Source organism: Bombina bombina, chromosome 5 (genome assembly GCF_027579735.1).
Source record: "Bombina bombina isolate aBomBom1 chromosome 5, aBomBom1.pri, whole genome shotgun sequence".
Taxonomy (NCBI): domain Eukaryota; kingdom Metazoa; phylum Chordata; class Amphibia; order Anura; family Bombinatoridae; genus Bombina; species Bombina bombina.
This window is the reverse complement of record NC_069503.1, coordinates 270,583,902-270,602,791: the sequence shown is the minus strand read 5'-3', so window position 1 is coordinate 270,602,791 and position 18,890 is coordinate 270,583,902. Positions and strand designations below refer to the sequence as shown.

At 37.2% G+C, this 18,890-nt stretch overlaps 1 protein-coding gene across 1 annotated transcript in view; it reads left to right on the top strand.

Moving 5' to 3' along the window:
* ADAM22 (ADAM metallopeptidase domain 22) overlaps positions 1 to 18,890 on the top strand; it is a 707,952-nt gene that overhangs the window by 505,466 nt on the left and 183,596 nt on the right. Inside the window, 3 exon segments of the mRNA XM_053713991.1 lie at positions 2,593 to 2,673; positions 7,077 to 7,127; positions 14,622 to 14,685. Of these exon segments, the coding sequence (XP_053569966.1) occupies positions 2,593 to 2,673; positions 7,077 to 7,127; positions 14,622 to 14,685 (196 nt within the window).

Sequence of the window (18,890 nt, the reverse complement as noted above, 5' to 3'; positions counted from 1 at the left end):
TTGAAAGCAGTCTGGCAGGTTCCCAAATAGGGAGCTTTGTCCACCCGCTAGATTGTACATGGGAGCCTATATATATATATATATATATATATATATATATATATATACATACATACAGTACTGTGCAAAAGTCTTAGGCCACCATTAGATTTGTTGTTTTAGCAATGGTATAATGACCATATATAATTATTTCTTTATTGTTTATTCTCTTTATTAGAATACAGTATATTTGTATGCAGTATTAAAAAAAAGAAAAAAGTCAGAAAAACTGCTTCTATAGGCTAACGTGGCAAGTATTTATTGTGACCTCCCCTTAGATTTGAGCAATAGCAGGAACCTGGCTCTCAGAAACCTAAATAGAATGGAACCCTAATTAATGTCATTGCTAACACCTGTATTTTTTTGCATCAGCAAGGCCATTCTCAAAGAGAAATCAGCAAACAAACTGGATACTCAAGATGTGGTATTCAAGCTGTTATAGAGAAATTTGAAGAACCAGGGGAGGTCAAGGACAAAAAAGGACTAGAAGGCCAAGAAAACTTTAGAAAACAGATGAGAAGTTTCTTTGAGAGACCGGAAAAAGTCAACCAAGGACCTGGTTCAGAATCTGGCAGCTTCATCGGGATGCCAAGTTGACCCTTCTTCTGTCTACTGAAGAAGCTTAATCAGGAATGGTCCTTGTGGAATGGTAGCAGCCAAGAAACCACATTTCAGAAAGGGAACAGGGTAAAAAGGCTAAGATATGCTAAAGCTCACAAAGATTGGAATGAAAGTAGAAAAAAGTGACAAATCAAAGTTTGAAATTTTAGGGTCCAGTCGTCGACAATATCAGGCCCATTTATCAAGCTCCGTACGAAGCTTGAAGGGCCGTGTTTCTGGCGAGTCTTCAGACTCGCCAGAAACACAACTTATGAAGCAGCGGTCTAAAGACCGATGCTCCATAACCCTGTCCGCCTGCTCTGAACAGGCGGACAGGAATCGCCGGACATCAACCCGATCGAATACGATCGGGTTGATTGACAGCTCCCTGCTGGCGGCCGATTGGCCGCGAGTCAGCAGGGGGCGGCGTTGCACCAGCAGCTCTTGTGAGCTGCTGGTGCAATGTTAAATGCGGAGAGCGTATTGCTCTCCGCATTTAGCGAGGTCTTGCGGACCTGATCCGCAGTGTCGGATCAGGTCCGCAAGCCCTTTGATAAATGGGCCTGATAGTGTGAAGAAAAGTTGGAGAGAGATGGAAGAATGAGTGCTTGCGGCCTTAACTGAAACGTGGTGGAGGGTCTGTCCTGGTTTGGGGCTGCATTGTTGCCAGTGTTGTTGGCGATATTGTCCGAATTGATGGGATTATGAATGCTGAAAAGTGCAAACATGTTTTAATTCATTATGCCATTCCTTCTGGTTTTATTTTTCAGCATGATAACAATCCCGATCCCAAGCACACTGCTAATGCAGTGAACTCATATTGGGAGAGAAAAACAGCTGATAAAACACTGACAGTCATGGACTGGCCTCCACAGAGTCTAGACCTGAATATAATAGATGCAGTATGGAATCGCCTGGACAGAGAAAGAAAAAAACAAAAACTAAATTTAAAGAAGAACTCTGTGAAGTGCTGAGAGAAGCCTGGTATAATATACCAGAAGATTACTTCAGAAAACTTTAGGACAGTCTCCCCAAAAGAGTTCAAGAGGTGCTTATTGCCAAGGGAGATCACACTAAATATTGACTTTCACCTGAAGAAGCCATTTTGTTCTGAAACTTGTTTTTTTATACTTTGTGTACATATTTCCTGTGTTTTCTGTTTGTATTTTAATAAAGAGACCGGAAAATAAATATGCATGGTCATTAAAAACAACAAATCTAATGATAGCCTAAGACTTTTGCACAGTAATGTGTATATATATGAATAAGATCTATAGAGCAACAAAGAAAATTATTAAAGGGTGATAATAAACCCAAATTTTTTTCTTTCATGATTCAGATAGATCATGCAATTTTAAGCAACTTTCTAATTTACTCCTATTAGCGATTTCTCTTTGTTCTCTTGGTATCTTTATTTGAAAAAGTAGGAATGAAAAGTAAGTTTAGGAGCCGGACATTTTTGGTTTAGCACCCTGGGTAGCGCTTGCTGATTGGTGGCTACATTTAACCACCAATCAGCAAGCTCTACCCCGTGTTGAGCCAAAAATGGGCCGGCTCCTAAGCTTACATTCTTACTTTTCAAATAAAGATACCAAGAGAACTAATAGAAATTGATAAGAGGAGTAAATTAGAAAGTTTCTTAAAATTACATGCTGCATCTGAATCATGAAAGAAAACGTGGGTGTCATATCAATTTAACATAAAAGATAAACAAGAACAAATTATATATACTTTTGTTTCCTTTTACCAAAATACAACATGGCAAATTGTGGAGTGTTTACTAAAGTTTGTTGTGACACATTAAAAGGTGGTACAATAATACCACTGCGGGTCTTATCAACAGAATTTCTTAGTTTTTTTTCTACAAAAGCAGTTCCTTTACATAGTATTTTTATATGAATGTTTTGTTTCATATAAGTTAATGTACACACATGTTTGTTGATTCTTTTGAAGTTTAAATCAGATGGAATATTATGTCGAGAAGCAGTAAATGACTGTGACATCCCAGAAATATGTTCAGGAAATTCAAGTGAGGTGAGTGATACCTTTGAATATTGAACTGAATTGTTGAAATTTAAAATGACCTCTAAATACTGTGGAAAGCGCAAAGGTAGCTTTGGAGATGCAATTCCGCTCTAAGTTTAGGGGGAAATGTTTAATTTCAATTTATTGCAACAGATGCAGGTAGTAGAAATATAGGTTCAGTAAGGGCAGCTCTTTTACCAATTCATCAGCATATGGATATTCAAGCTCGAGTAATATTTTGCCAAACCATTCCAATCCATTGTATGAGTTGCTGGTTTAATTACTAAAAATGCTTGAATTAATAGATCATATAACAGGAAAATCTATTTAAAGGGATATTAAACACTAAATAAATGCTAAATAGAATGATATATTAAAATTAAACATTAGCCTGAGAATAATATGTACATGTATGTTTTTTTTTAAATAAATATTATGTTTAACAGGAATTTGAAAGGTCACAATTTATTTAAAGTGATGGTAAACTTTAGCTAATCAAATGCAATATATGTAATCTTTGCCATTATATATGTGTACTTTTTTTTCTTCTTAATCTATCTGTGAAGGGTTAAATCCATGCCTATAGTAATGCTTCTATTGCAATGTTATACTGGCCCACTGGGAAGAAGTCTTTTTTTTTTTTTTGACAATTCAAAGGAACATCCAATCGGTGCGTGTGTCATATGACACTTTTAAAGTCCAGCCCTTAGGAAGCCTATGTGGTGAGTGGGTGGGATTGCTCTCTATGTCACAAGCTAGCCAAAGGAGAAAATTAAGGAGAGTTGAAGAATAGAAGATACCAAGAAGGATTAAAAAATCTTTTATTATAAAATATGATTTAGAGAAAATAACTCGTTGTGTAGTTCATTTACAAATCTAGACAAATCAGAAGTCTTGCTTTTCCCATAGAAAACCTCTGAATACATTGTTTCCAATGCAGCAAAGGATTCTGGGTAAGATATGCAAATGAGGCTCACAAGGACTAACTTTTTTAATTCAGCCTGCTTTTAGGCAGACTTCCCTTTATGCCATAGCTTTGCTGTATACACAGCTTTTTAAGCTTAGCTAGGGTTAGTACAGTGATTTAGACCAATCCCAGGACAGCTGTTTCGTGGTGTTTACCAGTCATCAGCTGGGAGTAGGTTGAATCACTGCTGGGTAAAGTTGATTTCTGGGCAAAATACAACAACACTGAAAAGTGATATCTTACCCAGAATCCTTTGCTGCATTGGAAACAATGTATTCAGAGGTTTTCTGTAGGAAAAGCAAGTCTTCTGACTTGTCTAGATTTGTAAATGAACTACACAATGAGTTATTTTCTCCACATTTTGCGCTCAGTGGAGGATTTTAAACACACTTTTCGCCTCCCCATAATTTTAATTGTTGTTGTATTTTGCCCAGAAATCAACTTTACCCAGCAGTGATTCAACCTACTCCTAGCTGATGAGTGGCAAAATCCACAAAACAGCTGTCCTGGAATTGGTCTGAATCACTGTACTAACCCTAGCTAAGCTTAAAAGCTGTGTATACAGCAATGCTATGGCATAAAGGGAAGTCTGCCTAAAAGCAGGCTGAAGTAAAAAGTTAGTCATTGTGAACCTCATTTGCATATCTTACTCAGAATCCTTTGCTGCATTGGAAACAATACGAGTTATTTTCTCTACATTTTGTGCTAAGTGAAGGATTTTAAACTCACTTTTCGCCTCCCTATAATTTTAATTGTTATTATAAAATATATATACACTTTTTAAAACAAATAATTATGCTGTTTTCTTGTACACCAAGACATTCTTAAAATCTGAAATTTACCATCACTTTAATTACATTTTAGGAAAAGGGTCAAAATAAAAAATAAAAGTATATTTCAAAGTTGTTTTTTTGCTGCTCATAATGAAACATTTTAGACTACAATCTCAATAGGGATAATGTCAATTTAAAAACACAAAAACTATAAAAAGAGCTAATTTAGGTTAAATTACCTAAATTAGGTTAAAGACCTTCCTGGAAGCATATAAAGTCAAAGCAACAGTAAAATATAACAAATCAATCCAATATTAAAGGAACATTAAAAGCTAAATAAATTCTAGATAAAATAATACATTCAAAGAAAAGATTAGGATGAGAATAACATGTAGATGTATATTTTTTTTATAAATTAAGTGTAAAGTTTTAGTGTCTATAAAACAATGGGAGCTGCCATGTTGTAACTTATGTTACATTTTCTGCTGTGGCCAATTAAAGGCAGTTATAAATAGGTCACTAGAATTTGCAGCCAATGGCTGTGTGGTATATAACAGTGTTCTGCACTTCCATTTCTAACAGGAACTGAAATGCTCCCAATTCCAGAATGGAATTACAGGAAAACGGGACAAAATAAATAATGAAAGTATATTGCAGAGTTGTATTTATGTATATGATTTATCTTTTTATACAGGTATACCCCGCTCATACAGCGGGTTAGGGACCGGAGCCCCGCTGTAAAGTGAAAACCGCCTTAAAGTGAAACAAGGCAGTTTTAGCTTTTTATTCACTTGCCAGTGTGTTTAAAGACTTTAAAAAATGTTTGAACTAACATAGATTAGGGTTGCAGTAGTGCTACATTTAGTTTAACACTAGCACAACACAGTATTCAATTAGGATTCAATAAATACTGTACCTGTAAAATAGTGACAATTACTGTAGTAAAATTTGCCAGACTATAACACTGAGACACAGATTGCACTGCAATGATGTAAACAGAGTGATCTGCGCATAACAAAATGGTGCCAGTCACTTTTCTCGCAATCTCACGATGATTACAGCACTGTTTCAAAATCCTTGGAGGCTGAACTTCAGCTCCACAGAGCGCTGTATTAGCGAATCGCTGTAAAGTGAAGCGCTGTAAAGTGAGGTATACCTGTATTACCATCTCAAAGTGTTTAATGTCCCTTTAATGATTACTGGCTAGCATAACCAACAATATTAATGTATGATGTGTGTAACAATTTCTTATAATTTTTTAATTAATATTTTTTAACCCCTAAAAACCTAATGTGTGTTTATTAAAATAATAACTGAGCATGCACAAAAATGTTGTAATTAAAAAAAAATCCATGCAAACAGGCCAAGGTTGCTGAATTTGTTGATCATTCAAAAATATGCTGGAATTTGATTGGAGTGGAATTGCTCATTTGAATTGTCTGTCCCTATGCAAGGTATAGTGGTTGTTAACGCATGGCAAATACAATAGAAACATCTTTATCCTTTGATAAGTTTATTACCATGGGATTTTATAATGCATCAAAATGACTCTTAATTACAAAAAAATTACAAAAAAACTTCCTAAAGCCATGTTAATAGGTAGCCATGTATATTTTTAATGTTCTTGAGAGACTGTTTGGGCAGAAGTCGTATGATAGACAAGTCTGATGCATTATGGAAACCAATGGAAATGGCAAGTAGCAGTAGCAATTAGCGCTCTGAAAATTAACCAGAAGTCATACATCTGGTTACTTTTAAAAAAGTGCCCCAATTGGCACCAATTTTTAGTGTGAGGTTGTGTATAAATAAAAAAAAAATAGCATCTTTATTTTTTTTTTTAAAAACTGCATAAAGCAGTTTTATGGGGTTGAATGTGGCAGGAGTGCGGTGTTAGAAAAACAAACGGCACTGAAGAGTGCCTTTACATTGCGGTCTGTGGGGACTGTGTGTTCCCTGTAAATATTTATGTATATAATCATATACAGTATATTTACATTTGCTGGCCATCGCTGTGGAACTTACCCCCTTTGATTCGCTAGTTCTCATGCAATGTCTTATTGCACCTAACTCGTAATACCAGCTCACATTTGCGTTCACTGGTATTAGAAAGTGGAGCGCAAATATCGATTTAGCTAAAACGATATTTGGCGCTCCATTTGTAATCTGGCCCTTAATATTGTAAACTGAGCGATTTTAAACTAGAAATAGCTTCTCTATTCAAGGTAATACTGATCTGAAAACTCACTGAATGGCTACCATTATTCCTCTTTGGTACAACTTAATGAGGTCATCCTGCTTGAACAACCACTTTTTGCTTTCTTAGTTTTGCCAAATTGCTTCTAAACTAGAAAATGTTGACTGTAATGTCAGACTATTATTTACTAAAATAAAATGCTATAAGTTTATCTTTCTTGTTTGGATTGCATTTTTATTTCTCATTTTAGAGAAAAATATTGTTAGGTGCTTTGTATCCATACTGCAGGAGCTGCTTTTTATATATATACTGTATATATAGATATATATTATAAATATCAGATAGGATTAGGGATTTATCAATAAGTAGGACCGCCCAGTCATTTAAAAATCTGCTATCTGTTACACAATCCACTTATAACATTTCTATACATCAAAATAAAGACTTTAACATGAATGACATTATTGATTTTTTTCAGTGTCCGGCCAATATTCATAAGCTGGATGGATATCAATGTGAAAACAAGGAGGTATTTCCATTTTTTTTATATTTCTGCTAAATAAAACCACTGTCTGTTTACAGCTATTGCCTACATTAACTTCTGACTAAAATCACCCCGATCTGATCGGGATGATTTCAGTCCTCCACCTAAAAGGTGGTGGAGAATTTAAGGAGCAGCTTCTTAACTTCTGTTTTTGGCGGACCAGATTGGCTGCGAGTGAACAGGGGTCGGCATTGCACAAGCATTTCAAAAGAACCGCTTGTGCAATGTTAAATGCAGAAAGCATATGCTCGCTGTCTGCATTTAGCGAGGTCGAGCAGACATGATTTGCTACAGCGAATCATGTCCACTCGACCTTTAGTAAATCTACCCCATAGTGTGTAATGTCAGTATATGGCCGGGTTATAACACAATATATTTAATTATTATCCTTTAAAATAAACCCCCAATAAAATGCATATACTAAGACAATAAAATTAATATAAATTCCTGAATTATTTTTATTAGTTGATATTTATAGACACACTGAAATATATTTGTAAGAACCAGAATATGAGTCAAACTATATAGTGTTTAAACTGTTGCAATACTCTTTACAAGGCAAACCAAATTGTAACTTTTTAACTAGCCTTATTCACAATAGAATTTCATTCAATTAACACAATGAGATTCCAAGATATTTAGCTGCTAACATTCAAGCAATATAATCAGCTATTTAGCCACAGTTTATCCTATATAATTCCAATTTAAAACATCAGAAATTGTATATATTATTTGTGTAAACTACCAATTCCTATGCTAATTTATCTAAGCTGAAATAAATTCTTAGTCACTTATAATTAAAATTAATTCTAAGATATATATATCTATATTTTGCAAAGATAAATTACTTAGCATACAAAAGACAAAATTAACACTATACAGGACTATGAATGTAAGCTAAAATACAATCTGCTCTCTTTAATCTATTACTTACAGCAGCAATGAATGTTTGTTTTAAATGTTTACCTATGATTAAAATATTAAAAATTAGAACAACCATACATCACCAAAAATGACCAAATCGATAATTCAGCTCCCAAATTTGTTCCACCTCGTATGAAAATAAGTGTAATTGCAATTGATAAGAGAAAGTATGGCCCACTTTGCTTATAGTTTGACTGTGTCCCACGCAACAGTTTTCAGTCAGTTTAGCAAAATCATCAGCAACCTCCTTTCTCATCCTGCATTCCAGCTTATATTGTCTAATCATAGGTGAGAAAAATGGGAGGCCCTTTGAAAACCTTGTCCCTTCTTATTGGTTCATTTTGGAAAATGTATCTTTTAACAGTCAATTCAAATCTTTTGGCTGTAATACTGGACTTTGGCCATCGGGGGGCAGCATGACAAACAAACAGCAATACAGTCCTAACATTTATTTTATACTGCTAATATCTCCCTATATAATGATTATTTTAAACATACTATAATTTATTGTATTTATCACTTACAATATTAATTATAGATTGGGTAGTATCATATCATTTTTCTGATTACCCCGATACCAAACACATTATCGGCTAGATTTGGAGTTTTGTCGGTAACGACCCGAAAAACTAACGCCCGCGTTTTACTGGCCGCACCATAAAAATAACTCTGGTATCGAGAGTCCACATAAAGGCTGCGTTAGGCTCCAAAAAAGGAGCGTAGAGCATATTTAACGCAGCTTCAACTCTCGATACCAGAGTTGCTTACGGACGCGGCCAGCCTCAAAAACGTGCTCGTGCACGATTCTCCCATAGGAAACAATGGGGCTGTTTGAGCTGAAAAAAAACTAACACCTGCAAAAAAGCCGCGTTCAGCTCCTAACGCAGCCCCATTGTTTGCTATGCGGTAACCCTTCCGACGTCTGCACTTAACACTCTAACATGTACCCCGAGTCGAAACACCCCTAACCTTACACTTATTAACCCCTAATCTGCCGCCCCCGCTATCGCTGACCCCTGCATATTATTATTAACCCCTAATCTGCCGCTCCGTAAACCGCCGCTACTTACATTATCCCTATGTACCCCTAATCTGCTGCCCTAACATCGCCGACCCCTATATTATATTTATTAACCCCTAATCTGCCCCCCACAACGTCGCCGCCAGCTACCTACACTTATTAACCCCTAATCTGCCGACCGGACCACACCGCTATTATAATAAAGTTATTAACCCCTAATCCGCCTCACTAACCCTATAATAAATAGTATTAACCCCTAATCTGCCCTCCCTAACATCGCCGACACCTAACTTCAATTATTAACCCCTAATCTGCCGACCGGAGCTCACCGCTATTCTAATAAATGTATTAACCCCTAAAGCTAAGTCTAACCCTAACACTAACACCCCCCTAAGTTAAATATAATTTAAATCTAACGAAATAAATTAACTCTTATTAAATAAATTATTCCTATTTAAAGCTAAATACTTACCTGTAAAATAAATCCTAATATAGCTACAATATAAATTATATTTATATTATAGCTATTTTAGGATTTATATTTATTTTACAGGTAACTTTGTATTTATTTTAACCAGGTACAATAGCTATTAAATAGTTAAGAACTATTTAATAGCTAAAATAGTTAAAATAATTACAAATTTACCTGTAAAAGAAATCCTAAACTAAGTTACAATTAAAACTAACACTATACTATCAATAAATTAATTAAATAAACTACCTACAATTACCTACAATTAACCTAACACTACACTATCAATAAATTAATTAAATACAATTGCTACAAATAAATACAATTAAATAAACTTGCTAAAGTACAAAAAATAAAAAAGAACTAAGTTACAAAAAATAAAAAAATATCTACAAACATAAGAAAAATATTACAACAATTTTAAACTAATTACACCTACTCTAAGCCCCCTAATAAAACAACAAAGCCCCCCAAAATAAAAAATGCCGTACCCTATTCTAAATTACTAAAGTTAAAAGCTCTTTTACCTTACCAGCCCTGAACAGGGCCCTTTGCGGGGCATGCCCCAAGAAGTTCAGCTCTTTTGCCTGTAAAAAAAAAAATACAATACCCCCCCCCAACATTACAACCCACCACCCACATACCCCTAATCTAACCCAAACCCCCCTTAAATAAACCTAACACTAAGCCCCTGAAGATCATCCTACCTTGTCTTCACCTCACCAGGTATCACCGATCCGTCCTGGCTCCAAAATCTTCATCCAACCCAAGCGGGGGTTGGCGATCCATCATCCGGTGCCTGAAGAGGTCCAGAAGAGGCTCCAAAGTCTTCATCCTATCCGGGAAGAAGAGGCGATCCGGACCGGCAACCATCTTGATCCAAGCTGCATCTTCTATCTTCATTCGATGACGACCGGCTCCATCCTGAAGACCTCCACCGCGGACCCATCTTCTTCCGGCGACGTCCAACTGCAGAATGACGGTTCCTTTAAGGGACGTCATCCAAGATGGCGTCCCTCGAATTCCGATTGGCTGATAGGATTCTATCAGCCAATCGGAATTAAGGTAGGAATATTCTGATTGGCTGATGGAATCAGCCAATCAGAATCAAGTTCAATCCGATTGGCTGATCCAATCAGCCAATCAGATTGAGCTCGCATTCTATTGGCTGATCGGAACAGCCAATAGAATGCAAGCTCAATCTGATTGGCTGATTGGATCAGCCAATCGGATTGAACTTGATTCTGATTGGCTGATTCCATCAGCCAATCAGAATATTCCTACCTTAATTCAGATTGGCTGATAGAATCCCATCAGCCAATCGGAATTCGAGGGACGCCATCTTGGATGACGTCCCTTAAAGGAACCGTCATTCTGCAGTTGGACGTCGCCGGAAGAAGATGGGTCCGCGGTGGAGGTCTTCAGGATGGAGCCGGTCGTCATCGGATGAAGATAGAAGATGCCGCTTGGATCAAGATGGTTGCCGGTCCGGATCGCCTCTTCTTCCCGGATAGGATGAAGACTTTGGAGCCTCTTCTGGACCTCTTCAGGCACCGGATGATGGATCGCCAACCCCCGCTTGGGTTGGATGAAGATTTTGGAGCCAGGACGGATCGGTGATACCTGGTATGGTGAAGACAAGGTAGGATGATCTTCAGGGGCTTAGTGTTAGGTTTATTTAAGGGGGGTTTGGGTTAGATTAGGGGTATGTGGGTGGTGGGTTGTAATGTTGGGGGGGGGGTATTGTATTTTTTTTTTTTACAGGCAAAAGAGCTGAACTTCTTGGGGCATGCCCCGCAAAGGGCCCTGTTCAGGGCTGGTAAGGTAAAAGAGCTTTTAACTTTAGTAATTTAGAATAGGGTAGGGCATTTTTTATTTTGGGGGGGTTTGTTGTTTTATTAGGGGGCTTAGAGTAGGTGTAATTAGTTTAAAATTGTTGTAATATTTTTCTTATATTTGTAGATATTTTTTTATTTTTTGTAACTTAGTTCTTTTTTATTTTTTGTACTTTAGCAAGTTTATTTAATTGTATTTATTTGTAGCAATTGTATTTAATTAATTTATTGATAGTGTAGTGTTAGGTTAATTGTAGGTAATTGTAGGTAGTTTATTTAATTAATTAATTTATTGATAGTATAGTGTTAGTTTTAATTGTAACTTAGTTTAGGATTTCTTTTACAGGTAAATTTGTAATTATTTTAACTATTTTAGCTATTAAATAGTTCTTAACTATTTAATAGCTATTGTACCTGGTTAAAATAAATACAAAGTTACCTGTAAAATAAATATAAATCCTAAAATAGCTATAATATAAATATAATTTATATTGTAGCTATATTAGGATTTATTTTACAGGTAAGTATTTAGCTTTAAATAGGAATAATTTATTTAATAAGAGTTAATTTATTTCGTTAGATTTAAATTATATTTAATTTAGGGGGGGTGTTAGTGTTAGGGTTAGACTTAGCTTTAGGGGTTAATACATTTATTAGAATAGCGGTGAGCTCCGGTCGGCAGATTAGGGGTTAATAATTGAAGTTAGGTGTCGGCGATGTTAGGGAGGGCAGATTAGGGGTTAATACTATTTATTATAGGGTTAGTGAGGCGGATTAGGGGTTAATAACTTTATTATAGTAGCGCTCAGGTCCGCTCGGCAGATTAGGGGTTAATAAGTGTAGGTAGCTGGCGGCGACGTTGTGGGGGGCAGATTAGGGGTTAATAAATATAATACAGGGGTCGGCGGTGTTAGGGGCAGCAGATTAGGGGTACATAGGGATAATGTAGCTGGCGGCGGTGTGGGGACGGCAGATTAGGGGTTAATAAGTGTAGGTAGCTGGCGGCGACGTTGTGGGGAGCAGATTAGGGGTTAATAAATATAATACAGGGGTCGGCGGTGTTAGGGGCAGCAGATTAGGGGTACATAAGGATAACGTAGGTGGCGGTCGGCAGATTAGGGGTTAAAAAAAATTAATCGAGTGGCGGCGATGTGGGGGGACCTCGGTTTAGGGGTACATAGGTAGTTTATGGGTGTTAGTGTACTTTAGAGTACAGTAGTTAAGAGCTTTATGAACCGGCGTTAGCCCAGAAAGCTCTTAACTACTGACTTTTTTCCTGCGGCTGGAGTTTTGTCGTTAGATGTCTAACGCTCACTTCAGAAACGACTCTAAATACCGGAGTTAGGAAGATCCCATTGAAAAGATAGGATACGCAATTGACGTAAGGGGATCTGCGGTATGGAAAAGTCGCGGCTGAAAAGTGAGCGTTAGACCCTATTTTGAGTGACTCCAAATACCGGCGGTAGCCTAAAACCAGCGTTAGGAGCCTCTAACGCTGGTTTTCACGGCTACCGCCAAACTCCAAATCTAGGTCTATGTTTTTAACATTATATTATATCAAAGTAATTTATATTGCTAACTGATTAGCTTAAAATCCATTTAAAATAGCCTTCAGTATCCTGGCATTGCATTGCATCTCAACAGGAACACAATGCACTTCATATCTCCAATGCATACTTAAATGCATGGCCATACCAGCTGCAGACCTAAAATAAAATAATAGTGTTATTTATATTTTTCATTTAACAGACATTCATATTTAATATTATACGAACAGACAATTTCATATCCATTCATTTTCTTCCTGTCATTTTCCATTAGCTTCCTGGAACACAGAGAAATAATGTTTATCTTTAATTCAATGGTTCAGTATTTGTATATATCAATGTATTTATTTTTCAACACAGCAAATATTTATTTAATATATTATGTCCCAGCTCATTACATATATACATATATGTGTTATTTGAATTATTTCAAACACAAATGAAAAATTGGCATCATTCCTTTTGCAAGGTTTATTTATTTTTATTTATGCCATACAGGGACTTTAAATGCCAATTTTTCTGGGGTCTCCACATGGGAAATTCCATAGGGGATCATTTAACTTGTGGTTGTTAAAAATTACAGTTCTTGAAAATGTTTGTGTTTTCAAACCTTCTCCCAGACGGATCGGCTCCTCACCTTGGCAGGAAACCCATATATGGGCATGTATTTTTGAGGCCCCATCATGCTAATTTCCATCGTGAGCATCTCATTAGGTCTTAAATTAAAAGTTTTAGACATTTACGTCTCTATTTACTGTATGGGGTAAGGGATGTTTTGAAGTGACTATCTTGCTCTCAGATGTTCTGTTAATCAAGAAAGGGAAACTTCATGTTTGATCCCAACAGATTTATGATATATAAAATAAACATGGCCATTTCTTTTGAAACAATTTGTCTTTCTTTGAAATGACAGTCTGAGATTAACTAGGCCAACTGTCTTCTGATGAGTGAGAGAGGGGGTTTGATTTACAGTGACCTTTTGGAGTTTTACAAATAAAGTGAATTATTTTATGTACACAGCCACATCACCATTAAATAATAATAAGTATACCTGTGTATATCATCTAATAATATTTCAAATACCTTGACAGTAACCAATGATACATGTATGAGATAACACAAGATGAATACATAGGAGAGAATGTCACAAAGGGTAGAATTTGTGAAAAGTGGAAACAAAAAATGGGAGAGAAGACTGGCATGAGAGCTAAAAATGACACAGATAGGGGAGATATACGTACAAAAAACACACTGAAGGATATGGCAAATAATAGATAGCACAAATGACAGACGATATGGAACAAGGGGATAAATAGTAACACATGGAAAAGAGGGTGGCAGAAACATGAAATCATTTTACAACAGTTTTAAACAGAACTAATGTTAGTGAATATAGAACAGGAGATATGATGACACTAATGTGGGTAATTCTAATACATTTTGTAATTAGTAAAGTGTGTGTCAGTTTAAAAGATTTAAAAGTATCTCACCGCCGGTAAAATCCATCCATTATTATTATTTGACCAGTTCTAGGATAGCAGAACTTTATTTTTGTGTTTATAAAACAACATGTTGGAACAGACATCGCTTTTAAGATCTTAACATTTATCAAAGTTTGCATGCATTATGTTCAGACCAAGGAATCAATGCAAATAGTTGTTCTTTTTCTTTCCATGTTAGGGTCTCTGTTTTGGTGGGAGATGCAAAACAAGAGACAGACAATGCAAATATGTCTGGGGAGAAAGTAAGTGTATATTTGTTGTATGTTGAAAAAAATATGGTATACTCGGCTTCCTTGAATAGTGTCAGGTTGACAATAAAACATAGATTTGAGATGTTCTGCTGGCTACATATTTACATCTTGTTACCTTGGCTGATCATATTGACTGATGAGTCTAATTTTGCCACTTACCAGAGCTCATTGAACAAAAGAAGTAAGCTCTGCAAGACAAGTGAGTTAAACATATATTTATTTTATATAATGGTGAGAGCCCACAATGCATCACATGTGGAATGTATTTCTGTCCACCAGGAGGAGACTATATTTCAGAACCTTGCTCATCCCCATTTCCTAGCATTCCCCTATTACATTCAGTTATGTTTTTATCCCTCTGGGGTTTTCACACTCAGTAGTACTTATTGCAACATACTTTTCTCCTCTAGTATTTGTTTTACTATGGAGAAATCCACTGTAGCTCATGTCTATAAGCCATCAGCTGGGGATGAGGGCATATCTATTGATCAAATAAGCTCCTTATTTCCATCTAAAGGGGAGGAGAGTCCACGGCTTCATTACTTGTGGGAATTAGGAACCTGGCCACGAGGAGGAGGCAAAGACACCCCAGCCAAAGGCTTAAATACCTCCCCTACTTCCCTCATCCCCCAGTCATTCTTTGCCATTCGTCACAGGAGGTTGGAAGAGAAGTGTTGGAGAGCTTGAACTTGGTTCTTAAGGTGTTGCAGAGGGTTCCGTTCGAACCTATGCACTCTATTGACATTAAGATTCTTTCTTGGAAGGTTCTCTTCCTGTTATAATTTGGATGTGGTTCGAGCCTTGAAGTTTTATCTTCAGGCTACGAAGGATTTCAGACAGTCTTCATCTCTTTTTGTAGTGTATTCAGGGAAGCGCAAGGGGCAGAGAGCCTCTTCCACTTCTTTGTCTTTTTGGTTGAGGAGCATGATTCGCTTGGCTTACGAGACAGCGGGACATAAGCCTCCTCAGAGGATCACGGCTCATTCAGCTAGAGCTGTGGCTTCTTCTTGGGCCTTCAAGAATGAGGCCTCTATGGAGCAGATTTGTAAGGCGGCTACCTGGTCCTCCTTACATACTTTTACAAAGTTTTACAAATTTGACGTTTTTGCTTTGTCAGAAGCAGTTTTTGGGAGAGAGATTTTGCAGGCTGTGGTGCACTCAGGATAGGGTCCGCCTCTTTTTTACCCTCCCGTTTGTTCATTCAGTGTCCTCTAGAGCTTGGGTATTTGTTTCCCACAAGTAATGGATGAAGCCGTGAACTCTCCTCCCCTTTAGATAGAAAAGATAAATCATGCTTACCTGATAATTTAATTTCCATCGTGAGGAGGAGAGTCCACGGCTTCTGCCCGTTTCTCTGGTTGACGGACCTAAATTTAGCTTTTGTTCATCTGGCACCATTTATACCCTGATATTTCTCTTACTGTTCCTTGTTCCCTCGGCAGAATGACTTGGGGATGAGGGGAGTGGGGGAGGTATTTAAGCCTTTGGCTGGGGTGCCTTTACCTCCTCCTGGTGGCCAGGTTCTTAATTCCCACAAGTAATGAATGAAGCCGTGGACTCTCCTCCCCACAATGGAAATGAAATGATTAGGTAAGCATAATTTATGTTATCTTTGCTTTTACTGCAAAGTTTTGCCTCTGTTTGTCCTCAGCTTTGCAATGCATGTGCTTAGCATATAACTAAATCACACAGAGAGTGTATGCATTGTATTATTCTCAGGGTGGCCAGGGGTTTAATGCCCTGCAGACTGGTCCCTCAGGGGAACTACTGAGCTGTCCCATGTTTAGAAGAATATATACATTCTGCCATAGCTGAACTTATGTCTCCTATGCCACTTCCACGTCAGACGTGTGCTTGCACTTCAGGCCTCATGAGCAATTTTCCCCTGGATCAACTATGTGCAGTGACTTGTCTAGTTCCTCTAAAAATAAACAAAATGGAACGATTGATTCTAAATGTTCCTTTGCTAAAGAGCCATTAACTGAGTCACAGGATGTGTCCTTTAATTTCAGGTTGGAACATATACATGTCTTACTGAGGGAAGCGTTGAGCATCTTGGAGGTGGATGTGCCTAATAACCATCCTAAATTATCACATTGTGCACAATCTTTTTATATACACCCTTATTGAGGCACCAGCTCCTACTGAACATCTGTACAAGCTCACAGGGTATACATATACTAGTCTGTGATTGGCTGATGTCTGTCACATGATACAGGGGGGCTGGCAAATGGGAGAAAAAAATAATTGGCCAGCAAATATAATTTACTGCTTTTGTGAAATTCAGAGTAAGAGTTATTGCATTGTCTTTTTATTATGCACTTGTTAACTATGCAATTCTACTATATTTAGTTGTCCTTTAAGCATCACCCCCAGAGTGTTCACCAGGGTACTGATGGTGGCTTGTACTCAGGCATTTAAGTGGCTCCTCTCTTCAGAAGACAATGAAACACATGGAGGCCTCTAGATCTGCTTCACCAACAGATTTACAGTTAGTGCATAAATGTACCAAAGAGTTCTCCGGTTCCAACTACTCAAGTCTCCTTCCTGGACTCTGTCTTCCTGTCTCTGTCAAAAGCGCAGATGAAAGCTTCAGTCTGCTTGCACCAGGTTGCAGAGCACTTTTTTGCTAATTGTGGCAAGGTGTATGAAGGTGGGATGGGTTGATGGTTGTTGCTTAAAACGTGGCCCTCCTACCAATGTCATCCAAAAGTTCATTCTTTTCTGGGGCAATGGAATTGTGATCATGAGGACTTCTCTCAGATTATTTACATGGATCAGGTGATAAGACCCTAGATTAGTAGCATATTTACAAGTCTATTGTTCAGGAGGCCTCTTTCCTGGTGGATATCTTAATGGTGCCATGGTTGTTCAAGCTGATATACATCTTCCCTCCATTTGTGTTACTACCTAGAGTAATAGCCAGAAACAAGCAGGAATAGGCCTTAGTACTCCGATTGCTTCAGCTTTGACTTACAGAACTTGGTATGCAGACCTAGTTTTGATGTCATCTTGCCATCCATGGCATCTTCCTCTCAGGAGAGACCTTTCTTTCATCAGGATCTTGGATTCCTAGCTTTGATGACTTGGCGATTGAAAACATGATTTTAGCCAAAAGGTTTTTCTGACAAAGTAAATGATGCCATACATATCTATCATAATGTCTGGAGAAAATATCTGGTGCTGTGTCTAGGAATATTTGTTGAAGTTCTTTAGAATTTCTAGAATTCTGGAGTTTCTTCAGTAAGATTTAGGGAATGGGTTATCTTCCAAATTTTTTCCTTGTCCGTTCTATTTCATAGGAAGATTGCTAAATTCCTAATACATAGACTTTTGTCCAGGCTTTGATCTGTATCAAATGAGTTGTTTGACTGGCAATTTTATCTTGTAGTGTAAATTAAGGCTCCTTTCTGATTTTCATCAGGATAAGGCATTTTTTAGAGCAAACTGTTCATTCTAAAGATTGTATCTGCAGACACAATTAATTAAGAGATTATGGTACATTTTTTTGCGTCAACGCCTACAGATTATAAGCAGCATCTCCTTCACATCATGGATGTTGTTCAGGATCTTAAGTTATGTGGAAGCTACAAAGTCTTTTCAACTTTCCTCTGCCCTTTTTTTTACTTTTTTGGACTTTGCAAACTCACTAGGCTACTGCTACTAGTTAAGCAACCTGGTTTTTAAGGCTTTGTTTAGAAAGACCTGTTAGGTGGCAGATAAGTACCCTTTAGTTTATTACTGCTCATCCAACTAGAGCAGTGACTACTTCTTGAGAACTTTTGGAATGATGATTTTGTTGACCATATTTGTGAAGTTCCACCATGTTTATTCCTCAGCTGAAGTGGCTTTTGGCAGGAAATTAACATGGGCTGTTGTGATTGATTCTTAAAATGCCTGCCTCCATTTTTATTGCCCTGCGCTATTCTTGTGGTCTTGTAGACTTCACTAATCTCACATGTGATGCATTGTTGACACCATTATATGAAAATTTATAGTAACCTAATTAAAAAAAATATATATTTCATGATTGTGAGAATCCACAACCCTGTCCATGTATAATTTTCCTCAGCTGGTAGCAGGTTCTGTTTTGCCCACTTTGTTAATTTGTCCTATATTTCCTTCTTTGCCTTGTCATACAAATAAGTGAGAGTGATGGGGAAATGCTGATATTTGGGGTGGGCAAAGCTGTGGAA